Genomic DNA, 24,665 nt, shown 5'->3' on the forward strand with positions numbered 1-24,665 from the left:
ATCAACTGTGTTTATATTATCAATGGCAAACACGCCTTTTTACAATCGTCCCTGTGTGGGTTTGACGCCAGATCCTTGCAAACAATGATGGACAGGAAAAGACCCATTGGTTCATCCAGCCTGTTCCCCCACAATTGTGATGCCTTGAGCCACGATGCAGATGCTCCCCACCTCACCCAGTGCCAAGTAATCTCCTAAAAGAGGCGAAAAACCAGATTTAAAAACCCAGGAAAATTAAAGGGGGGAAAATCTGGGAAATCCCTCTCCGACCCACTTAGGCGATCGAAACTAGCCGAGGTAGTGTTTAGTATCATTTTCTAGTAAAATGTAGGGCCCTCCAAACTGAACCTTTGCACATGGCCCCCACGAGGCAAACACCACTCGTGGCTGGTGCTCGACCAATATGAGACTCCTCCCTAATAGATTGCTACGGGTTGCTTGGCCAATCATACCAATTCCCACTCGGCTCCGACAAATCAATAAATGTTTGCCCCACCATAAGATTGCAAAGCCCTCGACCCTAGACTGTTAGCGACTCAATCAGCTGATTATAATGGAGGAGAAATCCATTGTGCCCTCATTCACTGCTTTCAAGTAAGATGTCACCTCTGTCGATAGCACGTGGAAGGACTTCATTTTGTTTTTCTACATGATAAAATATCTTGTCATGTGGTGCTTGAGTGCTTACTATGGGCTGTGTGTTTCATCAGGGAGGAGGAGACTATGCCCATTGGAGTATCTCTAACCACGAGCTCAACGTACTACAGTACATCGGCACCAAAGGCTGAGTTGCTGAATAAGATGAAGGATATGCAGCAGCAGATGGAGGAAGAGGAGGACTCTGAAGATGAACTGAATCACGATCTTACAGAAAAGAAGGTAATTAATTCATCAGTTGGCTTCTGATAACCTAAGGAATTGAGGTTCTGAGGGACGCTGCACGCTAGTACCCGGCCTCAGCTTAGCATAGAAGGCATCTTCTAAACTGCCTTAGATCTATCCGGTTCAGATCTACCAATGTCTGTCTCACTTATTGGAATGATTGTGGCTGGTGATGCATTGTCATGTTCATTAGTGATGTTCATTTGTAGAGCTCCGTGTAATGACGCGGGCTGATATTGTGTAGAGAAACAGTTGTTTAAAATGGGAGGTGACATTCACATTGGAATGGAGTCATTACTCAGAACAGGAGCTGCACCTCTGATTTTAAAGAGCTATTTAATTTCTAAGTAGGATTCTCAGTGAGCAATCCCACCCCAAGTTGTTTTAAAATAATCTTATTTATATAGAATTAACAGCACAGAAACAGGCCATTCAGCCCACCTGGTCTATGCCGGGGTTTATGCTCCACACGAGCCTCCTCCCGTCCCTACTTCATCTAACTCTATCTGCATTTCCTTCTATTCCTTTCTCCCTCATGTACTTATCTAGCTTAACTTAAATGCATCTATACTATTCATCCTAAAATCCCAGCCTACAACCTGAAGGGAGAGGTGCAATCTTCTTAACACATACAAGATTCCTCTTTGAGAGGGATTGGGAGGTAGGCAGAGTTTCTTTGGGCTGGAGATAGCTCCAAGAGAGCGTGCTTAGCCTCGAAGGTCTGGTACTAAGTCTACACTTCGTGGCAGACTTGCCAATCGGACAGCTGAGCCAGACAGGTCTACAGTACTGGTGGTGATTGACCAGGAATGATGGCTCACCCATGGAACCTAGAGATGTAGACCTGTCATTGGGCACTGGGATTCTTCTGGAGATAACATGACAAGCCAAAGCCCCTTTTGGGCAGGCTGGTCCTAGCTGGACAAGCAGTGGAAAGTTACCCATTGCTCTGCTTTGATATGCGGTGTAATTTTAACTGGTTAAACTCTAGCCGTCTTTGGGAGACCTGAAGTCTTTGCCCCTGCACCTGAACTTAGGCAGCGGGTAAGGGCATCACTGTAGGCTGAAAGTGTGCACTCCATGTTGGGGAAACAGAAACCCTACAACTTGGTGTAGATTTCTCATTGCTTAAACATGAGAGTCTTCAACATGGGCTTCTGCTCATGCCAGACATCTGACTGACCAATAAAGTCTCAGTAAACTGTTGGATGTAGTCAGTCGGATTCTGCAGTCCAGTGTTGTCCAGTAGAAATCACTGACTAGCCACAGGCGTGGTTACGTTGAAACCGTTTTAGCCACATGCACTGATTTTAGTAGAAAACACCTTACACACTCACACAATACAAGTAAATGTACTTCACACGTTTACTTAACTAACATCCACCACCATTCAGTAACCAAGGAAGGAAAGTACTCGCAACCATCAAAAAACACTCACACACTCTGCTTCTGATCTTATCATTTTACCAACAAATGCACAAAAAGGTTAAAGTTCACATGCAAATGCTGTGAGAATGAGAGTATTGAGATCACATGCCCAACAAAGGTGTCTATTGCTCATTTTTTATTTACTAATCAAAAGTGCCATTAGCCAAATCTGGATTCCCAATTAGTCAATGTGGCTAGTGGTTAACGTATTGGTATAGTATAGGTCACAGGTCAGCACCTTTACAGGCCTGAAATATGTATAGCTGTAAACTAAGAAGTAGATTATTTTTTCATAATGCCACAAAACAAAACTAGATTCTAAACAATGATTTGAGACTTCAAACTGTTTTCAACGTGTTTCTTTTTACCTTTCTCCTGAAATTGTGGGGTGATTGGGCCTGTAGCATGGTGTTTCTAAAAGCCCCGGGGTCTTTAATCAATTTGGTGAGCAAAACAAAGTCTTGTTTTGATCCTACAGCAAGAGCTGATCGACAGCATAAGCAAGAAACTGCAGGTGCTGCGTGAAGCCCGAGAGAGTCTGCAGGACGACATCCAGGCCAATAATCTCCTGGGCGACGAGGTGGAGGCCATTGTGAAAGAGGTCTGCAAACCCAATGAGTTCGACAAGTTCAAAATGTTCATCGGAGACCTGGACAAAGTGGTCAACCTGTTGTTGTCTCTTTCTGGTCGGCTGGCCAGAGTAGAGAATGCCCTCAACACCTTGGAGGATAGTACCTCTCCGGACGAACGAGTAAGCAGCTTTGTGACTTTCCACGTTGCTCAAAGCTTCGCCATTGGCAATCAGCCACCCGACATTAGAGGACACACGAACGCAGCAATATCATACAATAGTGTAGTGGTTATGATCCTGGACTAATAATCCAGAGAATGTGAGTTCAAACCCCACCTGGGCAATTTGAGAATTTGAATTCCCTTTTTTAAAAAAAAAACATGGAAATAAAAAGCTGATAAAAGTGACCGTGAAGCTGTTGGATTGTCGTAAAAACCCAACTGGTTCACTAATGTCCTTTAGGGAAGGAAATCCGCCATCCTTACCCGGCCTGGCCTATATGTGACTCCAGTCCAACATCAACATGGTTGACTCTTAACTGCCGTTTGGAGTGGCCTCTCGGTTGTATCAAACTGCTACCAGTAGTTCAAGAAGAAGGCCCATCATCACCTTCTCAGAGCAACTAGAGATGGACAATAAATGCCGGCTTTGCCAGCGATGCCCACAAAACGTCTGATCACTTAGCAAGTACAGATATAGTTGGTTATCTATGTGTCGTCATCTGATGAACACCTCATAGATATTAACTCCAGCTCCTGAATGTAATAACTTTCACTGCCCACAGAACTATTAACTAATAATAATAATTCTGGAGTTATTCCGGAGGCATAGCCATGCTGTGTAGTCCAGGCATCTGGTGGATATAACCATGACATTGAAAATGATTGTTTCATTTTAGTCATGCACCACGGAGACAGGTTTGAAAATAGTCTTTGAACCACGAACACCAAAGATAGAAAAGAGATCAAAATTTATTTAACAGAAATTCCTAATCTTGGTGTTTTTGCATATTCACAGCTCATTCCTGGCTATCAGAATTAGGAAGATGTGTTAAAGAACGAAAGAACTTGCATTTATTTAGCACCTTTCACTACCTCAGGACTGCTCAAAGCGCTTCACAGCCAATGAAGTACTTTTGAAGTGTAACCATAGTCATAATGTAGGGAAATGTAGCAGCCAATTTGCACACAGCAAAGTCCCACATACAGCAATGAGATAAGGACCAGATAATGTTCTTGGTGGTGTTGGTTGAGAGATAAATATTGGACAGGTCACTGTGGAGAATTCTCCTGTTCTTTTTTGAATAGTGTCATGGATCTTTTACATCCATCTGAGAGGGCAAAAGGGGCCTTGGTTTAATGCCTCATCCGAAAGATGGCACCTCCAACATTGCAGCTCTCCCTCAGTATGGCACTGGTATGTCAGCCTAGTCTCCAGAGTGGGGCTCGAACCTACGACCTTCTGACTCAGAGGTGAGACTGCTACCAACTGAGGCAAAACTGGCACCTAAAATTCAGGCCTAGTGGCTGTCCTGACCCCTGAGTTGTTCTGTCTACTGCCCAGTGTGGAGCTGAGTAATATAGACCAGGAACATCCCAGGGGAAAAGTCAGCCAGGAATCCTACTCCTGAATGTTGTCCAGTGATTTCTGCTGGAAAGTCCACACGGACTCAGTGGTGATGCTCTCCATGGTCAGACAACTTGCCGACACACTAACCGGTGTGAGGTAGCTTAAGTCAACCGTCACCCGTAAAACCTCACCCCAACAAAAGTCAGCACCTTCTGGAGAGTAGGGGGTAAGAGTGAAAAGTCTAGTTTGAAACAAGGGTGAGGAGCTGTTTTGCCCGGGGGGTTCTCAGTAGCTTCAGGGGTCTTAGTTTCCTCAGCTCTCGCACAGAGGTGAACAGAGGGCACCCAGCAGCCGGTAACAGATTGGATATGGATGAATTTGTTTAAAATATTTAAGCAGAAGAGGTTTATTTTTTGTGTTTTTCTTTTTGCAGAGGACCCTCACTCAAAAACAGAAGCTCCTCACAAGGCAGCACGAGGATGCAAAGGAGCTGAAGGAGAACCTGGACAGAAGGGAGCGGGTGGTGTTTGACATTCTCTCCAGCTACCTGACGGACGAGCATCTCCAGGACTACGAGCACTTTGTGAAAATGAAATCGGCCCTCATCATCGAGCAAAGGGAGCTGGAGGACAAGATCAAACTGGGGGAGGAGCAGCTGAAGTGTCTGTTGGAGAGCCTGCCCCTCGACAGCAAACCAAAGTAGAAACCGAAGGGATAACCCGAACCGGACGGACGCTGAGCTGCTATCAGTGCGTGCTCCCCTCTTTCTGTCAGTGTGTGTGGTATAGCTGGATCTGTCCACTAGGGGAGCTGAGAGTGGGAGTAATCGCTCGAAGAATTGAGGTCTCGAGTCTGAGCTTCAATATTCTGTGCAGAACTGAGTTCTGTCAAATTGAACCTTTTAATATTTTTAAACTTCAGGCTGTTTAGTCACACACACTAACGTTCTGTTTGCCCCACCCCCCAATTTGCTCTGTTTTTGATCTGAGAAGAATGAAAAAAAGAACTGCTTCATAATTGGTGTCAAGTAAGAATTTGGTACTTGGTTACTCTGTTCCCAAACAGGTTGTTTCTTTTGGATAAACATTACACATTCATAAAATGATGTGATAACTGGATATTTTTTTTAAAGAATGTGCATTAAATTAATTTATTGTAGCATTATTAAAGTAAATAGGTGGTTACAGAAGCCAGCAGTGTTATTTTAGGGTCTGGTCATTGGAATAGTCAATGTCAGAGCAATTTTAATTTTTATTTCTTGGTTTACAGATTTTTTTACACTTGAAGAATTGAGCTGATATTGTCTGTGCAGGTGTAACGCAGCACATGCTTGAGTCTTTTGCTCGACTAAACTATCTTTCATTCCCTGCTGCAGGCTGTGTGCTCAGCCTCCAAACGTACCTTTTAAAATCTTGAAGAAAAAAGGACTTAGCTCAGCTCATGAAGGAATCGGCCAAGAGTTGTGCCTCAAAATGGTTCTGCTTTCATCTCCCAATAGTGTTCAATCTTGTTAAAGAATGTTTAGAGCCAATCAAATACGGTATGAGCGATCAGGCAAACACTGTAGAGGATCTGCTAACAACCAAGGGTTGAAGAGGAGGTTTTCCTTTTAATTACTCAAAATACACTGCCGGTTATTCTGAAATGTACTATAAAAAACTCCAGCTTATTACATGGCGACTTTTCAAAAACAAAATGGCCGACGGGGTGGTGCTGCTTCACTTTGATGTGGTGCACTGCTGGAAGGGTGACATTACTGTAAGGCATTCTAGCAATCGTTAGCTCACAAACCAACGAGTAAGTATTCGGATTTCAGTTCAGGTTCTGTTTATAAGCGATGTGGAAAAAGACCTTTTTCTATGGTTTATGTGTCAGTCAAAATAATGTCATCCTACCCAGAATGCAATGCAAGAGGAAGGCTATGCATGTGGAGGGTTTGAGCAATGCAATGGTTTAGCTGGCTCTTCTCCACCCTGCAGTAGGGGGTTTGGAATACCTGATGGAGGCTTGTCAGTGTGCAAACTTGACATTTTAAATGGCTGCATAATATTAAAAATCTTATGCCTGCATGTACTTCCTGTCAACTTTTTCCATGATAAACACCGATGTTTACATTTATAATGTGAAGTGCCTCTGTAAACTTGGCATTGCAGCATCACCACTGGCAGGAGATTATAGCGTGCCATGTAATTATAGCATGACACGTTCACATTATAAATGTGGACATAGGAATTTATAATGGATGAATAAGGTCAGAATTTATGATTTTCAAATGGGACTGAATTATTATGTCTGCATACCTTGGCCCCATTATCCCTCCACCCTTTAACCTTCCTTCACCTAAAGACTACACTCGTCGTGATCCATCACCATGAGAGATCAACTAGTCTATTGCAGGTTTAGAGTAAGCTCCCCATTAAAGGTCTGAATTCTGTTGACTCCACACAATTAGATATTTTGTTCAAGTGCTTGGTTTGAGCCTTTGCACACTCCACCTTGTGAAGAAACAAGAAATGGCCTACCTAGAATTGGAAGAGTGTCGGTTTTAATTCTGCCACCATGGAAGGTGGCCTCCATTAAGGGCCACAGTGATGATGCGTGTTTGAGAGGAGCATGTCCATATGATGGAATGAATTTGTATTTATATCGCACCTTTCACCATCTCAGGTCATCCCAAAATGCTTTAAAGCCAATGAAGTACGTTTGAAATGTAGTCACTGTTGTAATGCAGGGAAATGCGGCAGCCAAAGTCCCACAAACAGCAGTGACCAGCTAATCTGTTTTAGTGGTGTTAGTTGAGTGCTGTGGGATCTTTTATGTCCACCTGAGAAGAGCAGGAAATGTGTCAACCAAATTGTGCACAGCAAGCTCCACAAACAGCAATGTGCTGATGACCGGGTAATCTGTTTTATTGTTTGTTGGTTGAGGGATAAATATTGTCCAGGACACCGGGGAGAACTCCCCTGCTCCTCCAAATTGTGCCGGGGGATCTTTTCAGTCCACCTGAGAGGGCGGAAGGGGGCCTCAGTTTAACATCTCACCTGAAAGATGTAGGATTGAAAGAAACTTAACAGAGCAGCCTTGTGGCTTCAGTGAAGCCTGCAGCAATGTTTCATTTTTACCTGGGCCACCACTACAACAATCACATGCATCCTCAAACTCGCAATGCACCAGATCACTGTAAAGTTTTCTGTTGACTGCCCCACACAGCTATTTCCATAATAAAGGGAGAAGATCCAAGAATGGCTATTAATTTTTAAACTCCATCCTCTGTACATTATATATTTAAAAAAATCATTCTACACTCTTAAACTTATAACAACTTGCATTTATATAGCGCCTTTAACGTAGTAAAACATCCCAAGGCGCTTCACAGGAGCGTAATCAAACAAAAATTGACACCAAGCCAAAGGAGGAGACCAACAGCTTGGTTAAAAGAGGTAGGTTTCATGGAGCATCTTACAGGAGGAGAGGTTTAGGAAGGGAATTCCAGAGCTTTTGGACTAAATGGCTTAAAGCACAGCCGCCAGTGGTGGGGTGAAGGAGTGGGGGGAGGACAAGAGGCGAGAATTGGAGGAAGTCCGAGTTCTTGGAGGGTTGCAGGCTGGAGGAGATTAGAGAGAGGCAGGAGAGGACAGAGATAAACGTAGCATGATCTGGCTATTCTCGGTGGAAGTCTGTTTTGGAGACTACAGTGTTGGAATATCCTGATTCATGGCTTGACCCCAGCTCTCCCTGCATCTGACTGGTTTCACTTCTCTCTCTTGACTTACCTTGGTGCCCAACCAAGACGAGCTTTGATTCCTTTTTTTTTAAGAAAAGAACTTTGCACGGAGTATTCCTTTTAATATTTCAGTTCACCAAATTTCATTGGCTGTAGGCACGATAAATTCTGCGGTCATTAAAATTTAGGTTTTGAAGCAAGTAAGTTTGTAGCCAATGAATTTCACACAAGTTTTCAGTGCATTTTTTGAGCAGCTGCAGTACAGCTAACCTGACACTATTGGCGCTGTAGAGCTCTTTCTACAGGAAACTAGGACAGGGCAGCTGTGTTGAGTGGTTGGATTGGATTGGTTGGATGTGCTGCCATGATGCAACTTGAAACCTGGCTCTAACCTCTCTCCTTCAGGAAAACAGAAGTAAGGTACAGATTTTTTTCTCCCCAATACATTAATGCAACAAAGAGTTGAAAAACCGACCCTGCAAAAGGTGCTGGGGAATCTGGATGTCGGCCGGGTGCTGATCCTTGGTTTGTTTATACTACACCTGCTCTGCAGGTTTATCTGGTAATTAATTCTCTTCTTTAAACAATAATGTATATTGCTGCAGATGACTGCCGTAGAATTCCATCCAGCAACAAAGTAGATAATTCCACAGCACTGAGAATCCCATCGCGGGTAGTGTGCGGCATTAATGTGGGAACCACTGGAGAAAATGCTGCTTTTCTTTCCAAGTCCTTAATGTCCACGCTGTTGTCAATCAGTCCCCCGTTAGTTTTGCAGGCCAAGTCCAGCCAAGCAACATCATCACTTCAGTTTGAGAGGCAAACTTGGGTTGCCAATCCCTTCCGGATTGCCCTGGGAGTCTCCCGGAATGGAAGGGATCGATGTTCCGGGCGCTGGGAGGAAAGTCCTGCGCTCCGGACGGCTCGAATGGTGGACTCCCGCCCCGCCCCGCCTGCCTCCCTCCCTAGAGCTGGACTGAGCGATTCCTATCCACTCTGCCTGCACCAGCCTGCCTTGTTCGCCTGATTCCAGTGGAGAAACTGCCCTCCTGTCCTCTAGCCAGCCTGCCACTGGCAAGTTCAAGAACTATTCTTCCCTGTTAAGAGTATTTTGTATAAGGGAACAGAGTTTGGAAATTTACCGTTTTTTTTAAAGCATACCCGTCCTCAATGTGCAGGAGCTGTGTGGTGTATTTACGACTTTATGCAGTGTGTAGTTCCAGTTTATTGATTAAGATTAGAAACGTCAGCGTTTGATGCCTCTTTGATGGAAAATCCCCCCAGCCCGGGGAGGTTAGTGGTCTGCCGTTCTGTGATTTACGTTTTGTGACGTTTGGAAAACTGATTTAAGAAATGTCCAGGGTCGTAGGAACATACGAAGGACAAGAAAAGACCCACTGGTCCATCCAGCCTGTCCCACACAGTTGCGATGCCTTATACTTCCCGACAGAGAGATTCCCCTCCCAGTGCCATTTAATTTCCTGGGAGAGGCGAGAAACCAGGTTAAAAACCCAGGCCAATTAGAGGAATAAAAAACTGGAAAATTTCTCTCTGGACCCCTTAGCTGATCGAAACTAGTCCAGGAGGTCACATTGACCCTGATTAATGTTATACAAGTACCTACCTTTTATACAAAGTGATCTCCGCCCCAGCCAAAAAACAGGTCCAACTCTCGCTCAAAGGAATTCAGCAAATCGACATCCACCGCAGCCTGTCCCAGACGTCCACTAGTCTCCCGACATCCAACCTAGTTCTGCCTTACGGAACTTGCCAATTAAAGTAGATTAGATCTTGTGAAAACTGACATCTGTTAAGTGTTATAGTAATTCTAAATAAAGCAGCTTAGTGCCATGCATTCATCAGTGCTGATGTAGTAACTTATTGGGAAGATACTATCTTGGTGTAGTGACAGCACTAAACTGGTGTATTTTGAATTGTGAGAGAAATCGGCAATGCTTTGTAAATTTGTAGGAGGAAAGATGATGATCTGTAGACCAAGAAGTAATAAAATAATCAATTAAGTAGGAAAAAAACTTGGATAAATATGCACCCAGTGTTTTCATTTCCACTGATGGGTGTCATCTTGATTTTAAATATGGGGGTAGCTCGCAGTTGCATATTGTCACTTCCAAAATGTCCGTACCATTGTTTATTAATGAGTGAGAAACATTTTCTCTGGGTGTATAAGAAATGTGAATAATAATTTAATTTCATATTGTACATAGCACAATTTGGGGCTCAGGTTCTGAGCCTGTGAGGATATATAAAGTTATTGTCCATCACTGTTATCCACTACAGGTATATAGTAATGAGCCTGTGTTATAAGCACAGGTGTTTGAAGACATATAAATGAATGTGATGATGAGAGAAGTTGCCTGTCACGGTGTGTAAATCTATAAATACCTTCCTTGCTCTCAGTTTGTCCCATTAGTGATGCTCTGTCATGTGTCTCCGTAGTGTTGCTTGATGTGCCCGAAAACGGAGCTGTTTCTCTGGTGTTACAAAGAGCCTTTTGGCTTCCGTTTCACACCGCAGCGCACGGTATATTATGTGCAGAACTTGCAATCCGTACTTTCCCCCAAATCATGGCTGTATATCCTGATCCTGCTGCAATAAACACTCTGGTTGAAAGTCAGAGGTTTTGAGTTGTCGTCATTTGTCGCTACGGTGACTTAAAGCTGCGTGTGACTTTCAGCATCTTAATGTCTAGGGGCCTTGAGCTTGACGATACAACGGTCCATGCAGATAGGTTGAGGATTTTAACAGTCACATATTAGCTACACTAGACATTGATAGATCTGTTGGGAACAGACAGCGGAATATTGCAGGTAATTATGCAAACAAAAACTGATGTCGTCTGACACTTTAAGTGATATTCTATCAGTTTATTTCCCACAGGTTTGGCCAGTATAAACACCTTTATTAAAGCACGCAAATACACGAGAATAGACAGGTGGCCAACATAAAAAGGAATCTGTAAGTCTTCTACAGGCATGTTAACAATAAACAGGTAGTAAGAGGAGGGGTGGGGCCGATTAGGGACCATAAAGGAGATCTGCTCATGGAGGCAGAGGGGATGGCCGAGGTACTAAACGAGTACTTTGCATCTGTCTTTACCAAGGAAGAAGATGTTGCCAGAGTCTCCGTAAAGGAAGGTATGGTTGAGATACTGGATGAGCTAAAAATTGATATAGAGGAGGTTCTTGAAAGGCTAGCTGTACTTAAAGTAGATAAGTCACCCGGTCCGGATGGGATGCATCCTAGGTTGCTGAGGGAAGTAAGGGTGGAAATTGCGGAGGTACTGGCCATAATCTTCCAAACATCCTTAGATACGGGGGTGGTGCCAGAGGACTGGAGAATTGCAAATGTTGCACCCTTGTTCAAAAAAGAGTGTAAGGATAAACCCAGCAACTATAGGCCAGGCAGTTTAACCTCAGTGGTGGGGAAACTTTTAGAAACGATAATCCGGGACAGAATTAACAGTCGCTTGGATGAATATGGATTGATTAAGGAAAGCCAGCATGGATTTGTTAAAGGCAAATCGTGTTTAACTAACCTGATAGAGTTTTGTGATGAGGTAACAGAGAGGGTAGATGAGGGCAATGCAGTTGATGTGGTGAATATGGACTTTCAAAAGGCGTTTGATAAAGTGCTGCACAGTAGGCTTATCATCAAGATTGCGGCCCATGGAATAAAGGGGGCAGTAGCAACATGGATACAGAATTGGCTAAGGGACAGGAAACAGAGTAGTGGTGAACGGTTGTTTTTCAGACTAGAGGGAGGTGTACAGTGATGTTCCCCAGGGGTGGGTACTGGGACCACTGCTTTTCTTGATATATATTAATGACTTGGATTTGGGTGTACAGGGCACAATTTCAAAATATGCAGACGGCACAAAACTTGGAAGTTTAGTAAACAGTGAGGAGGATAGTGATAGACTTCAAGAGGATATAAACAGGCTGGTGGAATGGGCGGACATGTGTCAGATGAAATTTAATGCAGAAAATCTGAAGTAATCCATTTCGGTAGGAAGAATGAGGAGAGGCAATATAAATTAGAGGGTACAACTGTAAAAGGGGTACAGGAATAGAGAGATCTAGGGGAATATGTGCAAAGTGGCAAAGCAGGTTGAGAAAGTGGTTAAAAAAGCATATGGGATCCTGGGATTTATAAATAGAGGCATAGAGTACAAAAGTATGGCAGTCATGATGAACCTTTATACAACACTGGTTCGGCCACAACTGGAGTATTGTGTCCAGTTCTGGGCATCGCACTTTAGGAAAGATGTGAAGGCCTTATGGAAGGTGCAGAAGAGATTTACTGGAACCATTCCAGCGATGAGGGACTTTAGTTATGTGGATAGACTGGAGAAGCTGGGGTTGTTCTCCTTGGAACAGAGACGGTTGCAAGGAGATTTGATAGAGGTGTTCAAAATCACGAAGGGTCTAGACAGAGTAGATAGAGAGAAACTGTTCCCATTGGTGGAAGGGTCAAGAACCAGAGGACACAGATTTAAGGACCAAAGAACCAAAGGTGTCATGAGGAAAAACTTTTTTACGAAGCGAGTGGTTAGGATCTGGAATACACTGCCCCAGGGGGTGCTGGAGGCAGATTCAATCATGGCCTTCAAAAGGGCACTGGATAAGTACTTGAAAGGAAAAAAATTGCAGGGGCTACGGAGATAGGGCGGGGGAGTGGGATTAGCTGGATTGCTCTTGCATAGAGCCGGCCCAGACTCGATGGGCCAAATGGCCTCCTTCTGTGCTGTAACCTTTCTATGATTCTATGATTGATATTCCTGGATGAAGCATCAGAATAGTATTGCTTAGGACCAGTTGAGAATTTTCTTCAGTCTGGCGCCAGCTGTGGCTCGGTGGTGTCACTCTCGCCTCTGAGTCATGAAGGTCATGGGTTCAAGCCCCACTCCAGAGATTTGGGCACCAAATCTAGGCTGACACTTCAGTGCCGTACTGAGGGAATGGGCACTGTTGGAGGTGCTGTCTTTCGGGTGAGATGTCTGCCCTCTGAGGTGGATGTTAAAGATCCCATGACACTAAACAAAAAGAGCAGGGGAGTTCTCTGGTGTTCTGGCCGATATTTATCCTTCAACCAACATCACTAAAACAGATCATCTGGTCATTTATTGCATTGCTGTTTGTGGGACCTTGCTGTGCACAAATTGTTCTGTCTTTGAAAGTGGATTGTTATCCACAGCCTCTATATCCGAAATCCTCCTATACAGAGACAAACGGCACCACTCTCGAGATCTAATGTCGGAGTTTGTACGTCAATCCACTGTGATTTTAGCAACCAGGATAACAAAGGGCAGGTACAATGGTCACATCTCTAAAGCATTTTATGTGTGTGTATATGAATGTATGTGTATGTGTATGCGTGTGTGTATATATAGAGCAGGCACCTGATAGAATTAGAGAAACAATGTGTTATTTTGTAGTCATGCTGAGCAGTGCTGAGGGCGGGAATACTCAATGTTCTTCTTAAATCGGGTTCTGTAAGTGTTTCTTGCCTGTAATCGGTGTGGTCTATGGCGCCCTCTGAAGGCCGTTGACTCAATAACCAGAGGAGTGCCATGGATTGTCTTTTGACTTGACTCCTTTTGCCTGATCAGAAACTTCTGCTCCTTGCCCGGTTTGTCCAGGTCTAGATTGTATCAGTTATTGTATTAGAGCTGTGTTAGTCACATCCACACGTGTCAGTGGAACGCACAGTTGCCCTGACACTGATTTTTTGAATACAGGAGAGCAATCTAAATGTGGCTTTTCAAGGTAAAGATCTGACTCTGGTTCAGTTCATAGACTTCAGTGTGAAGGGACCGAACTAAAAGCCAGAAGACACTCACCATCCTTCACTGAGGATGGCCACATGTAACCTATTTTTAATAGATCGCCGGAAAAAATGGGCCTTGAATTGAGAGGCTGGTTGGGTCGTTGTTTGTGTGTGTGTGTGTGTGTCCCTCAGAAAAAAAGACTTTCATTTCTATAGCGCCTTTCATGACCTCAGCATGTCCCAAAGTGCTTTACAATCAATGAAGTATTTTTGAAGTGTAGTCACTGTTGTAGGAAATGCAGCAGTCAATTTTCACACAGTAAGGTCCCACAAACAGCAATGAGATAATGGACCGATCATCTGTTTTAGTGATGTTGGTTGAGGGATGAATATTGGCCAGGACACCGGGGAGAACTCCCCTGCTCTTCTTTGAAATAGTGCCATAGGATCTTTTAGGTCCACTGAGACGTCAGATGGGACCTCGGTTTAACGTCTCACTCGAAAGACGGCACCTCCGCCAGTCCAGCACTCCCTCAGTACTGCACTGGAACACCAATCCCCTCATCTTCATAGTGTCCTCCCATGTCTCAAAGGCAGCAGACAGCTGGGCCTCTCAGAGCTAAAGGCTTCAGACTCACCGTTGAAAAATGGCCATTCAGCTGAACTATTGATGGCCGCCTCGTAGGAGTCAACCACGATGGGAGAGGAGGGTGGAGGAAGGTAATGAGTGAAATAAAACACATCGACAAAGTTAAATATACAATAACCTGGCGGTGGGATGTGCTGCTGTTCCCTATGACAGTTGACCCAATTATCCTCAACAACTATTACCTGAACACTGACTCTCATGGTCAAGGCCTTACTGTGAATAACTTTGTCCCCCTTCCCCTCCCCCTCCCCCAACACTACCTACCAACACTGTCATGGGGGGGGGGAGGGGATTAGGGTAGACTTCAGCTGCAGGGGAGTGGGACTAATTGGATAACTCTATCAAAGAGCTAGCACAGACACGATGGGCTGTATGGCCTCCTCCTGTGCTGTATGATTCTATAATCTTGGGAGAAAGGCATAGAAGTTTTCCACTGGAGGAAGCTTAAAATGACACGGTAAGAAATAGCTCACAGGCTGAGCTGCAGTGAGTTTAATGGTGAAGCAGCTTAAAGCCTTTGTCAGGATTTATGGATTGTGCTGCGTTGTTAACTCTTAACTGTTGAGCATTTGGTGGGAGACAGGCTGCACGGGGCAAAAAACCCTTCCTGAGATTAAAGGGCTCACCACAGCAAAGACCACCCAGGCATTTAAAGAGTTCTCCCATTACACTTTCAGGTTAATCCACCAATCCTGCACTCCCAGCAGCACAGGCCGGGAAATTGGTACCGCCATATCGAAACCTTCTCTCAGAATCACGTACCTTCGGAGCTCGGCTCGGTATCGGGCGGGGTGGGGCACTCTGAATTCCTCTGCCTCTTCCTTATGGGCTTGTCCCAAAGCTGAGCTACTGGACGCAATGGGCCTGACATTGCAGAGGGGGGTGGTGGAGGTCCAGCTCAACCAGTGCGAGTGTGGTGGAGCGAAGTTCCCCTTCGGCCTACGGAATAGGCCTAGGGTCGGCCAACTCTGAGGTTTCAGCACGTGACCTCCTGCCCCCTTTTACCATCTCCAATATTTTTACAACTAATAAACAAAATGGTGCAAAGAAAATGATAAAAACGCACAATTCTTTTAATGCCCCTACGATGGTTTTCCCGGATTGTTCGCAGCAGTGTCCAGGAGATTGATCTTTAATTCCTGGAGGGTTGGTGACCATAAGTGGGCCGCAGGCCTTGTCCCAAACCCCGGAGGATGGGGCCATTTAAATGGTCAGGGTAGGCAGCCCGCTCCTGCAGCGGCCCGTCATAGGAGCCAGCCCTGATCCATCAATAGCACCGTCGGAGCTCCGAGAGTGTAAAGGAGGCCCAAAAAGGGCCCAACAATTAAATCTTCAGCTCCTCGGGGAGCTACTGGGGCTTTGTTTTTGCTGCTGGTAACCAGTCCCTCCGGCATCGATGGCCTTTGCCTGGCGACACAACCCCTTGATTTGGGGCTAGTCAGAAGATTCGTACTCTTTCTCCACCCACTGGAATTTAGTTGGCCTTATTTAGTGGGGAGGAGCCTCAGTGAAAACGGGTTCCACCCCAATTTCATGCCCCCTGGGGCTGGCAAGCCCTCCTGCCCTCCCACAACCCTGGAATTTTAGGCCCAATATCTTTTTCCTACGACATAAGAATTGACAATCCGTTACTTGGGGAACAATTGAGTTCCTGAAACCCTCTGCAGCTCTGGGTAGGGACGTCAACCCTTAACAGGACGCTAGAGTGCCCATTCTCGTACTCACATGCTCGCACATACACACTCGCTCACACTCACGCTCGCGCATTGCTCATACACACGCACTCATACACTCGCACACGCGCTCATACACACTCGCATGTGCTCACGCATTTGTGCTCACGCTCCCACACGCACACACGCCCATACACAGGCTCATGTATGCATGCGCTCACGTGCAAACACGCTCACACACATACTCATGCACACGCTCACACACACACCCTTAAGAACAGAAGAAATGGGAGCAGGAGTAGGCCATCCGGCCCCTCGAGCCTGCTCCACCATTCAACAAGATCATGGCTGATCTTTTACCTCAACGCTGTTTTCCTGCACTATCCCCATATCCCTTGATGCCTTTAATATCTAGAATCTAATCGATCTCTGTTTTGAATGTATTCAATGACTGAGCCTCCACCGCCCTCTGGGGTAGAGAATTCCAAAGAGAATTCTACCCTCTGAGTGAAGAAATTTCTCCTCATCTCTGTCCTAAATGGCCGACCCCTTATTCTGAGGCTGTGACCCCTGGTTCTAGACTCCCCAGCCAGGGGTAACATCCTCCCTGCATCTACCCTGTCGAGCCCTGTAAGAATTTTGTATGTTTCAATGAGATCACCTCTCATTCTTCTAAACTCTAGAGAATACAGGCCTAGTCTACTCAATCTCTCCTCATACAACAATCCCGCCATCCCAGGAATCAGTCTGGTGAACGTTCATTGCACTCCCTCTATGGCAAGTATATCCTTTCTTAGGTAAGGAGACCAAAACTGCACACAATACTCCAGGTGTGGTCTCACCAAGGCCCTATATGACTGCAGTAAGACATCTTTACTCCTGTACTCAAATCCTCTTGTAATGAAGGCCAGCATACCATTTGCCTTCCTAATTGCTTGCTGCACCTGCATGTTTGCTTTCAGTGACTGGTGTACGAGGACATCCAGGTCCCTTTGAACATCAACATTTCCCAATCTATCAACATTTAAAAAATACTCTGCATTTCTGTTTTTCCTACCAAAGTTGATAACTTCACATTTTTCCACATTATATTCCATCTGCCATGTTCTTGCCCACTCACTTAGCCTGTCTATATCCCCTTGAAGCCTCGTTACATCCTCCTCACAACTCACATTCCCACCTAGTTTTGTGTCATCAGCAAACTTGGAAATATTACATTTGGTTCCCTCATCCAAATCATTGATATGTATTGTGAATAGCTGGGGCCCAAGCACTGATCCTGGCAGAACCCCACTAGTCACAGTCTGCCAACCTGAAAAAGACCCATTTATTCCTACTCTCTGATTTCTGTCTGTTAACCAATTCTCAATCCATGCCAGTATATTACCCTCAATTCCATGTGCTCTAACTTTGTTCATCAACCTGTGTGGGACCTTTATCGAAAGCCTTCTGAAAATCCAAATACACCACATCCACTGGTTCCCCCTTATCTATTCTAGTAGTTACATCCTTAAAGAACTCCAAACACGATTTCCCTTTCATAAATCCATGTTGACTCTGCCAAATCCTATTATTATTTTCTAAGTGTTCTTCATCCTAAGTTATCACATCCTTTACAATAGACTCTAGCATTTTCCTCACTACTAATGTTAGGTCTGTCGTTCCCTGTTTTCTCTCTCCTTTCTTAAATAGTGGGGTTACATTTGCCACCCTCCAAACTGCAGGATCCATTCCAGAATCTATAGAATCTTGCGTGTGTACACACACACACACACACACCACCTGAGTCGCAACTTCTGTTGGCTGATGAGAGGGACATTGTTGGAGTCATAAGGAGTACAAAGCTCAGATTATCTGGACTTTACCTGGAGGAGCAGCCTGCAATGGCTTAAAATGGAGGCGGCAAAAAAATAAAACGAAAGTAAAAATAGCAATATCAGCAAACTTTACCATGAGGCAGGATAATTGTTCTCGGAGTTAATGTAATGGTGAGGGGTGATATATTTTATTTCAGCATCCTCAAGCTGTTCTAACCAGCCTCTGAGATACGCACTTTCAGTATAATAAGTTCTAACTTCTGGGTTTTAAAAAATTCATTGCCAGGATGTGGGTGTCATAAGGCCGGCATTTATTGCCCATCCCTAGTTGCCCTGAGAAGGTGGTGGTGGGTCGTCTTATTCATTATAGCAGTCTTGATACAACTGAGTGACTTTCTAGGCCATTTCATAAGAACATAAGAAATAGGAGCAGGAGTAGGCCAATCGGCCCCTCGAGCCTGCTCCGCCATTCAAAAAGATCATGGCTGATCTGATCCTAATCTCAAATCTAAATTCATGTCCAATTTCCTGCCCGCTCCCCGAAGGCAGTTAAAAGTCAACCACATTGGTGTGGGACTGGAGTCACATATAGACCAGACTGGGTAAGGACGGCAGGTTTCCTTCCCTAAAGGGCATTAGTGAACCAGTTGGGTTTTTACAACAATCCACAGTTCCATGGTCACTTTTACTGATACCAGTAAACTGAATTCAGATTCTCAAACTGCCCTAGTGGGATTTTAACTCAGGGTCTCATGGATTACTAGTCCAGTAACATAGCCGTACACCACCATACCTCTATCTTTACACCTTTAATCCATCATTTCCTCTCTGGTGTTAATCAAAGGCAGAGAGTGATAGATTAGGACTTATTGCAGTTGATCATGCCATTGGGCTCGTGCCCAGTATTAAGCACGATGTACTTGTACAGGAGCCACGACTGAGTAAACCTCCCTCATAACTAAAAGAGTGCCCTTTACAACTATAAGGGACCCAGAAACAAAGGGAAATCCTACTTGCTGCTTCTTCCAGCACAGCAGGCCCTCTCGGGCCTACGAAAACTGAGAGCACAGCTTGGTGTTAGATAGCTGGCCGCATTAGAATCATACAGCACAGAAGGAGGCCGTTTGGCCCATCGTGCCTGTGCCGGCTCTTTGAAAGAGCTATCCAATTAGTCCCACTCTTCTCTGCTCTTTCCCCATATCCCTGCAAATTTTTCCCTCTCAAGTATTTATCCAATTCCCTTTTGAAAGTTGCTGTTGGATCTGCTTCCACCGCCCTTTCAGGCAGCACATTCCAGATTATAGTCTATTGCGCTGTTGGGTGCAGGAAAAGGCTTTTAATTGCCACGTGTGAATTGGCTTGGATGTTAGTTTAATGCAATGTGCTAAGTAACAGTGACAGCTGATGAAGACGAAGGCAGCGTTAACAAAGGCTCCATGAGCCGAGCTCACTCCTGCTTTCTATGTCGTTTTCTATGTTTACAGCGTATCCAGGCAACCCAAAGTGGAGGAGCTTAAAATTAAGAAACGAAACACCTTCAGTTCCTTATCGGCAGCGAGCTGGCGGCTGACTTGCTCTCACCGGGTCCTCGCGTATTTGGGAATCTTGTTTTTAACGACTCAAAAACCCCCCCCCCCCCTCTAGCCCAAGCCGATGAGCTCGGGGTGATGGGGAGCCAATCCAACAGCGTCGCTGCCCCCCAGCTGGTGGGGTTTGTGCTGGGCGTGGTGGGCTGGATTGGATCGGCCATTGCCGCGGGGCTGGTTCAGTGGAGAGTGTGGCACGTGCGTTCTGCGGCGATCACCTCCGGCGTGGCCTGGGTCGGGATCTGGAGGGTTTGCTTCTTCAGCAGCGCGCTGACCACTCCGCGTTTTCGGATGATGTCCTGTCAGAGGATGGGCGCACTGGATGCGTTTGTCCCGCTTGAGATCACCGTGGCGCAGGGCCTGATGCTGGCGGCCGTGGTCGCGGGGGCCCTGGGGAAAGCCGCCACCGTCTACGGGCTGAGGAACGTCTACTTTGGCGGCGAGCGCCCCCTCCGGCAGATCAAGGTGGCGCTGACGGCAGGCGGGAGCCTCCACCTGCTGGCCTGCGTCTGCGTGGCAATCCCCGCCGCCTGGAACTTGAGCTCTGTGGTGAGTAACCGGGGCATCGAGTTTCCGCCTCACTTCCACCTGCCCGGCTCACCGTGGGCGCAGGAGGCGGGAGCGGCTGTCTACGTGGCCATTTTCTCATCCGCCCTGCTCCTCCTCGCCGGGATCCTCCTGGTGAGTTACAGGCGGCCTGCGGGTCTCAAAGTGCACCCTTCCACCGCGGACGCTGATGACTTTTCCGACGACATCAGCCTGGTCTCTGGGGGCACGTTTCAAACAGAGAGCTGTTCGTTAGCGAAGAGCCTCTCCGAACATTCCCTTTCCAGGCATGGAACGGACAATCGGGCATTTAGTTCCGAGGACAAGCTTTAAGGATTACAGAGGGGCTTTGGAAAGCCTGAACTAAAAGCCGTAGCAAAGCACGGATTGCCGGCCGAGGATTAGACATTGTGCAGTTTTTGTGGGAACCGAGCAAGTTTTAGAAAGTGGATTAAGTCTGCCCTGTGACTGCATGCCACATTTTACATCTGCCAACAACTTGGTCAAGACTGGGTTTGATGCCAATTTTCCCACAGCAAGGTCCGAAAACCAGAAATGAAATAATGACCAGATAATCTGTTTTTAGTGATGTTGGTTGAGGGATAAATATTGGCCAGGACACCAGCCCTGCTGTTTTACGTCCACCTCAGTTTAAAATCTCATTTGAGAGATGGCACCTCCGACAGTACAGCACTCCCCCAGTACTACATTGGCATGTCAGCCTGGATTTTATGCTTAAGTATCTGGGGTGAGATTTGAACCCACAACCTTCTGACTTAGAGTGCTACCCACTGAGCCATGGCTGACACTTAGATATTGTCCAGAATTAAGAAGAGCTATGATTTTCTTGGACATTTTTGTCTCATTCTGTGACTTTTGCTGTACTTGTTAGTTAATCTGAATATTTAAGGAAGTTTCAGCTACAACATATAAACAAACGGAGGGTAGACCAAAGGGAACTTTCACTAACCTGTCTCTTAAACTAATGACGAGAGCCCTAAATGAATTATGAAGGGCCACCTCTGTTGCCAACCGTCCAGGATTGTCCTGGAGCCTCCAGGTATTAAAGATTAATCTCCTGCGAGGAAAAAAAAACCCCAGGAGAAAAAGCATAACAAAACGGTGTGTGGTTTTTTTTCATTGTCTTTGAACAATTTTGTTTATTAGTTATAAAAATATTGGAGATGATGAAAAAGGCTGTTTCACTGGATGGGGGCAGTTGGAGGTGGGAGGTCATGTGATAGAACCTCCAGGAATACGTCCAACCAGAGTTGGCGACCTTAACCTGATGTCTCTTTGCATCGTACACCATCCCCAGCCAACAGGGCAGGCAGGCACCCTGTTTCCTGTTCTCTGCCTATGTTGTTCCATCAGCCACTAGAGGCTGCACATGAGCAGTATGAGTGATGGTCCCTGTGATCTCCTTCCCCTCCCTGTGAGGTTGAACCTAGTGTCCACTTGCGGGCGTAAAACAGGTGCAAAGCACACCAATTTAGCAATGGGACGGTGTGCGCCCAATCTACGCAGGGGTTGGTCCCGCTGCTCAATTCATGGCGGCCTTTTTTTAGGCGTCTCAGCCGGACGCCTAACGCAGGCGTTTGACCCCTTACATAGGTCAATTAAGGGCAGAACACCTGTTAAAGGACCCCATTTCTAAATTCAGGGACGATGATTGGGTCAGATGTTGGGCCTGCCCCGCTCAAGATCCTTCACCCCCCCCCCCCCACCGAGGCCAAGAACAAGAGGTAAGTGATTAAAAATGTATTATTTTAAAATAAACATCCTTTGGAGCCAGGAGGAGTAAGAGTGCTCCCCCCCACCCCACCGACTCCACAGGAGTCACCATCTTTCCCCCGATGTAGTCCGCCCCGATCCCACCTCCCTGAGGGCCTCTGCTGGCGAGGCAGGTGGCCTGACATTGATCCCTTGGCTCGGGAGAGCTGTCTGTGGAGGTGCAACCCAGCGCCGGAGTCTCACGCTGAGTATGGTGATAAGGCCCGGGGGCCAATTTACATCGATCCTCAGGCCTCTCCGTTCAGGCCCGAAGATGGGCCAGACTCATTCCTAGGCCATAATCTTAAAAGTGATGGCACAGTTAAGCCTGAGAATTTACTGTAGCGCAGTCTTGAACCCACATTGTATTAATCCATTGGTACAGCAGGTTGGAGATATGTATAACTTAATCTTCTTCCTCTTATTGAATATTTGACTAGTTGGGTTCAGGAATTAAACCTGCATTTCTTCCACTGTTCACTAGCAGTTCCTGGGGCTCCACTAGAGGGCAACGATCACTATAGCTTTAGTGGCCTAAGCACATGCACATCAAATAAATCACCTGCTCTGCTCACTCGTAAGCTTATCTTAGCCAGGCTCACCTATTTGCTTGGTTTCTTAAGGCATTGAGTGGCTGAGACACACAAACTAGGAAGATCCCAACTCCGATCCCTGGTCTCAGCCAGAGTGACAGGAGGGGAATTTGATCAGGGTACCTGCTACTCACCCCCGCGTGAAGTATGGATTTGGGGTCATGGGTGGGCTTGGCTTGTGATGCTCCCATGATCAAATAGCCTGCAGACACTCACTGTTTATCATCGGAAACCTGCTTACAGGCAAGTGACTCCCTCCTCCTCAGTGAAGGCGCCCCACCTGCCTATACGTTCTGTTACTTGCTCCAACCAAATCAGGGTGGCAGCATAGCTTGTATTGGCAAGACCCACTTTGACCTCTCCGCATATTTCTTTGGCAACTTGAACACCTCATCCTCCCCCTCACTCCCCCCCACCTCCGCGCCACGCCTCTTATTTAAAATGCTCACCTAGTACAGCCCTCCCAAGCCCTATGTCCCTCACTGATCAACTCCTCACACTTGGTGATTTCAACCTCCACCTAAAATCTGTTCAACCCCTTTCCTCCAGCCTTCCTGTCCTCATTCAACCTCACTCCTCACATAAACTCCCCCAGCCACACCCTCAACCTTGCCATCACCTGTGGCCCCTTCACTCGGTCACCAACAAAGTTATCTCTGTAAACTTCCTTTATCTCCATTACCACCCCCAAACCCACAACCTTTACTGTCCGCCCGCAAAAACCTCTCCCTAATTCACTCTCAAACTCCCAATTCGTCCTTCTCGGCCATCCACCTCTGATGCTGTTGATCTACTTAACTGCTCATCAGGTGTGGCTCAGTGGGTAGCACTCTCACCTCTGAGTCAGAAGGTTGTGGGTTCAAGTCCCGCTCCAGAGAATTGAGCACAAAATCCAGGCTGATACTCCCAGTGCAGCACTGAGGGAGTGCCACACTGTTGGGAGTGCCGTCTTTCAGTTGTGTCTGCCATTTCAGGTGGATGTAAAAGATCCCATGTCACGATTTCAAAGAAGAGCGGGGGTGTTCTGGCCAATATTTTATCCCTCAACCACCACTAAAACATTAACTGGTCATTGTCACATTGCTGTTTATGGGACCTTGCTGTGTGCAAATTGGCTTCTGCGTTTCCCGTGTTACAACAGTGACTTCACTGTAAAGGTACTTCTTTGGCTTTGGAACGTCCTGAGGTTGTAAAAGGTGCTATATAAATGCAAGTACTTTCTTTCTTTGCCTGTCCCTTCGACACCTTTGTTCCCAACAAATAATTTGCTGTCGTTCTATCATGTACAGTCTCCATCTTCACTCGGAGGGCCACCAACTCATGGTCACCTGCCACATAACTGGGCTTGTCATTCATCACCCGATCTGGTCCAACCATGTCAAATATTACTCTGCTTTCTCTGCTCAGCGAAACTCTCCAATGACTCCCAGATCTTCTTGGAAGGCAAGGATAAAACAAGGCTCCTTTTCTCCATGCTGAACTGTCACCTTTAAACTCCCCCCCCACCCCGCCGCGGCCCCTTAATCCTCGCCTCATATACCAAGTGCAGAGAACTCATGGATGTCTTTGTCTTAAGACTGGGACCATGGAGTAAATGTTGGTCCTCACCGCACGAAGCAGATCACCCGCCCACTGGGCAATGCACCGAGCACAAGTGAGCAGGAGGAGGGGTTGGAGGGAACAAAGAGGGAAAAGGAACCGGCTGCCCAGGGGGCCAGTTCATGTCCATTATCTGCTGAATGTAGGTCTCAGGTTTTAAAAGAAGGATGTTTTCTGAGCACGATGGGTTGCTGCAGGCATTGGGCCCAACACATGCCAATCTCTTGCAATATTTAGCTCAAGTTTGATTTTCCTAAAACATGAGTAGATCAGTGCTGTATTACTGTGACCAGAATCTACTCATTTTAAAAAAAGCATAAAAGCTTAAAAGTTACTTAAAGTTACTCAATTTACTTAAAAGTTTTTCCAGATCTTTTTGCTGCAACAAATGGGAACTCAATAATCCTGAGATATGATGATAATCTACCAATAAAATAAAACTAAACCAATCAAATTATTCCAAAGTGT

At 45.9% G+C, this 24,665-nt stretch overlaps 2 protein-coding genes across 7 annotated transcripts in view; both read left to right on the forward strand.

Annotated features, from left to right (window-relative positions):
• The window catches only part of shroom2a (shroom family member 2a), a 236,900-nt gene extending 226,091 nt beyond the window's left edge, over positions 1 to 10,809 (forward strand). For all 6 annotated transcript variants that reach the window (XM_067992636.1, XM_067992632.1, XM_067992631.1 and 3 more), the window contains 3 exons: positions 711 to 879; positions 2,789 to 3,061; positions 4,884 to 10,809. In XM_067992636.1, coding sequence (XP_067848737.1) covers positions 711 to 879; positions 2,789 to 3,061; positions 4,884 to 5,153 — 712 coding nt within the window. In that variant the 3' untranslated portion in view covers positions 5,154 to 10,809. The remainder of the gene's footprint in view (positions 1 to 710; positions 880 to 2,788; positions 3,062 to 4,883) is intronic.
• An 8,958-nt stretch (positions 10,810 to 19,767) lies between these two features.
• Positions 19,768 to 20,565, forward strand: cldn34a (claudin 34a). The gene has a single exon (XM_067993448.1). The coding sequence runs from the start codon at positions 19,768 to 19,770 to the stop codon at positions 20,563 to 20,565; it is 798 nt and encodes a 265-aa protein (XP_067849549.1).
• Positions 20,566 to 24,665: the final 4,100 nt, after the last annotated feature.

This window comes from Heptranchias perlo, chromosome 11, assembly GCF_035084215.1.
Source record: "Heptranchias perlo isolate sHepPer1 chromosome 11, sHepPer1.hap1, whole genome shotgun sequence".
NCBI classification, from domain to species: Eukaryota; Metazoa; Chordata; class Chondrichthyes; order Hexanchiformes; family Hexanchidae; genus Heptranchias; species Heptranchias perlo.

What these genes read in the sequence shown, in the direction of transcription:
- cldn34a (XM_067993448.1), top strand. Translation starts at nt 19,768, where the DNA reads ATGGGGAGCCAATCCAACAGCGTCGCTGCCCCCCAGCTGGTGGGGTTT.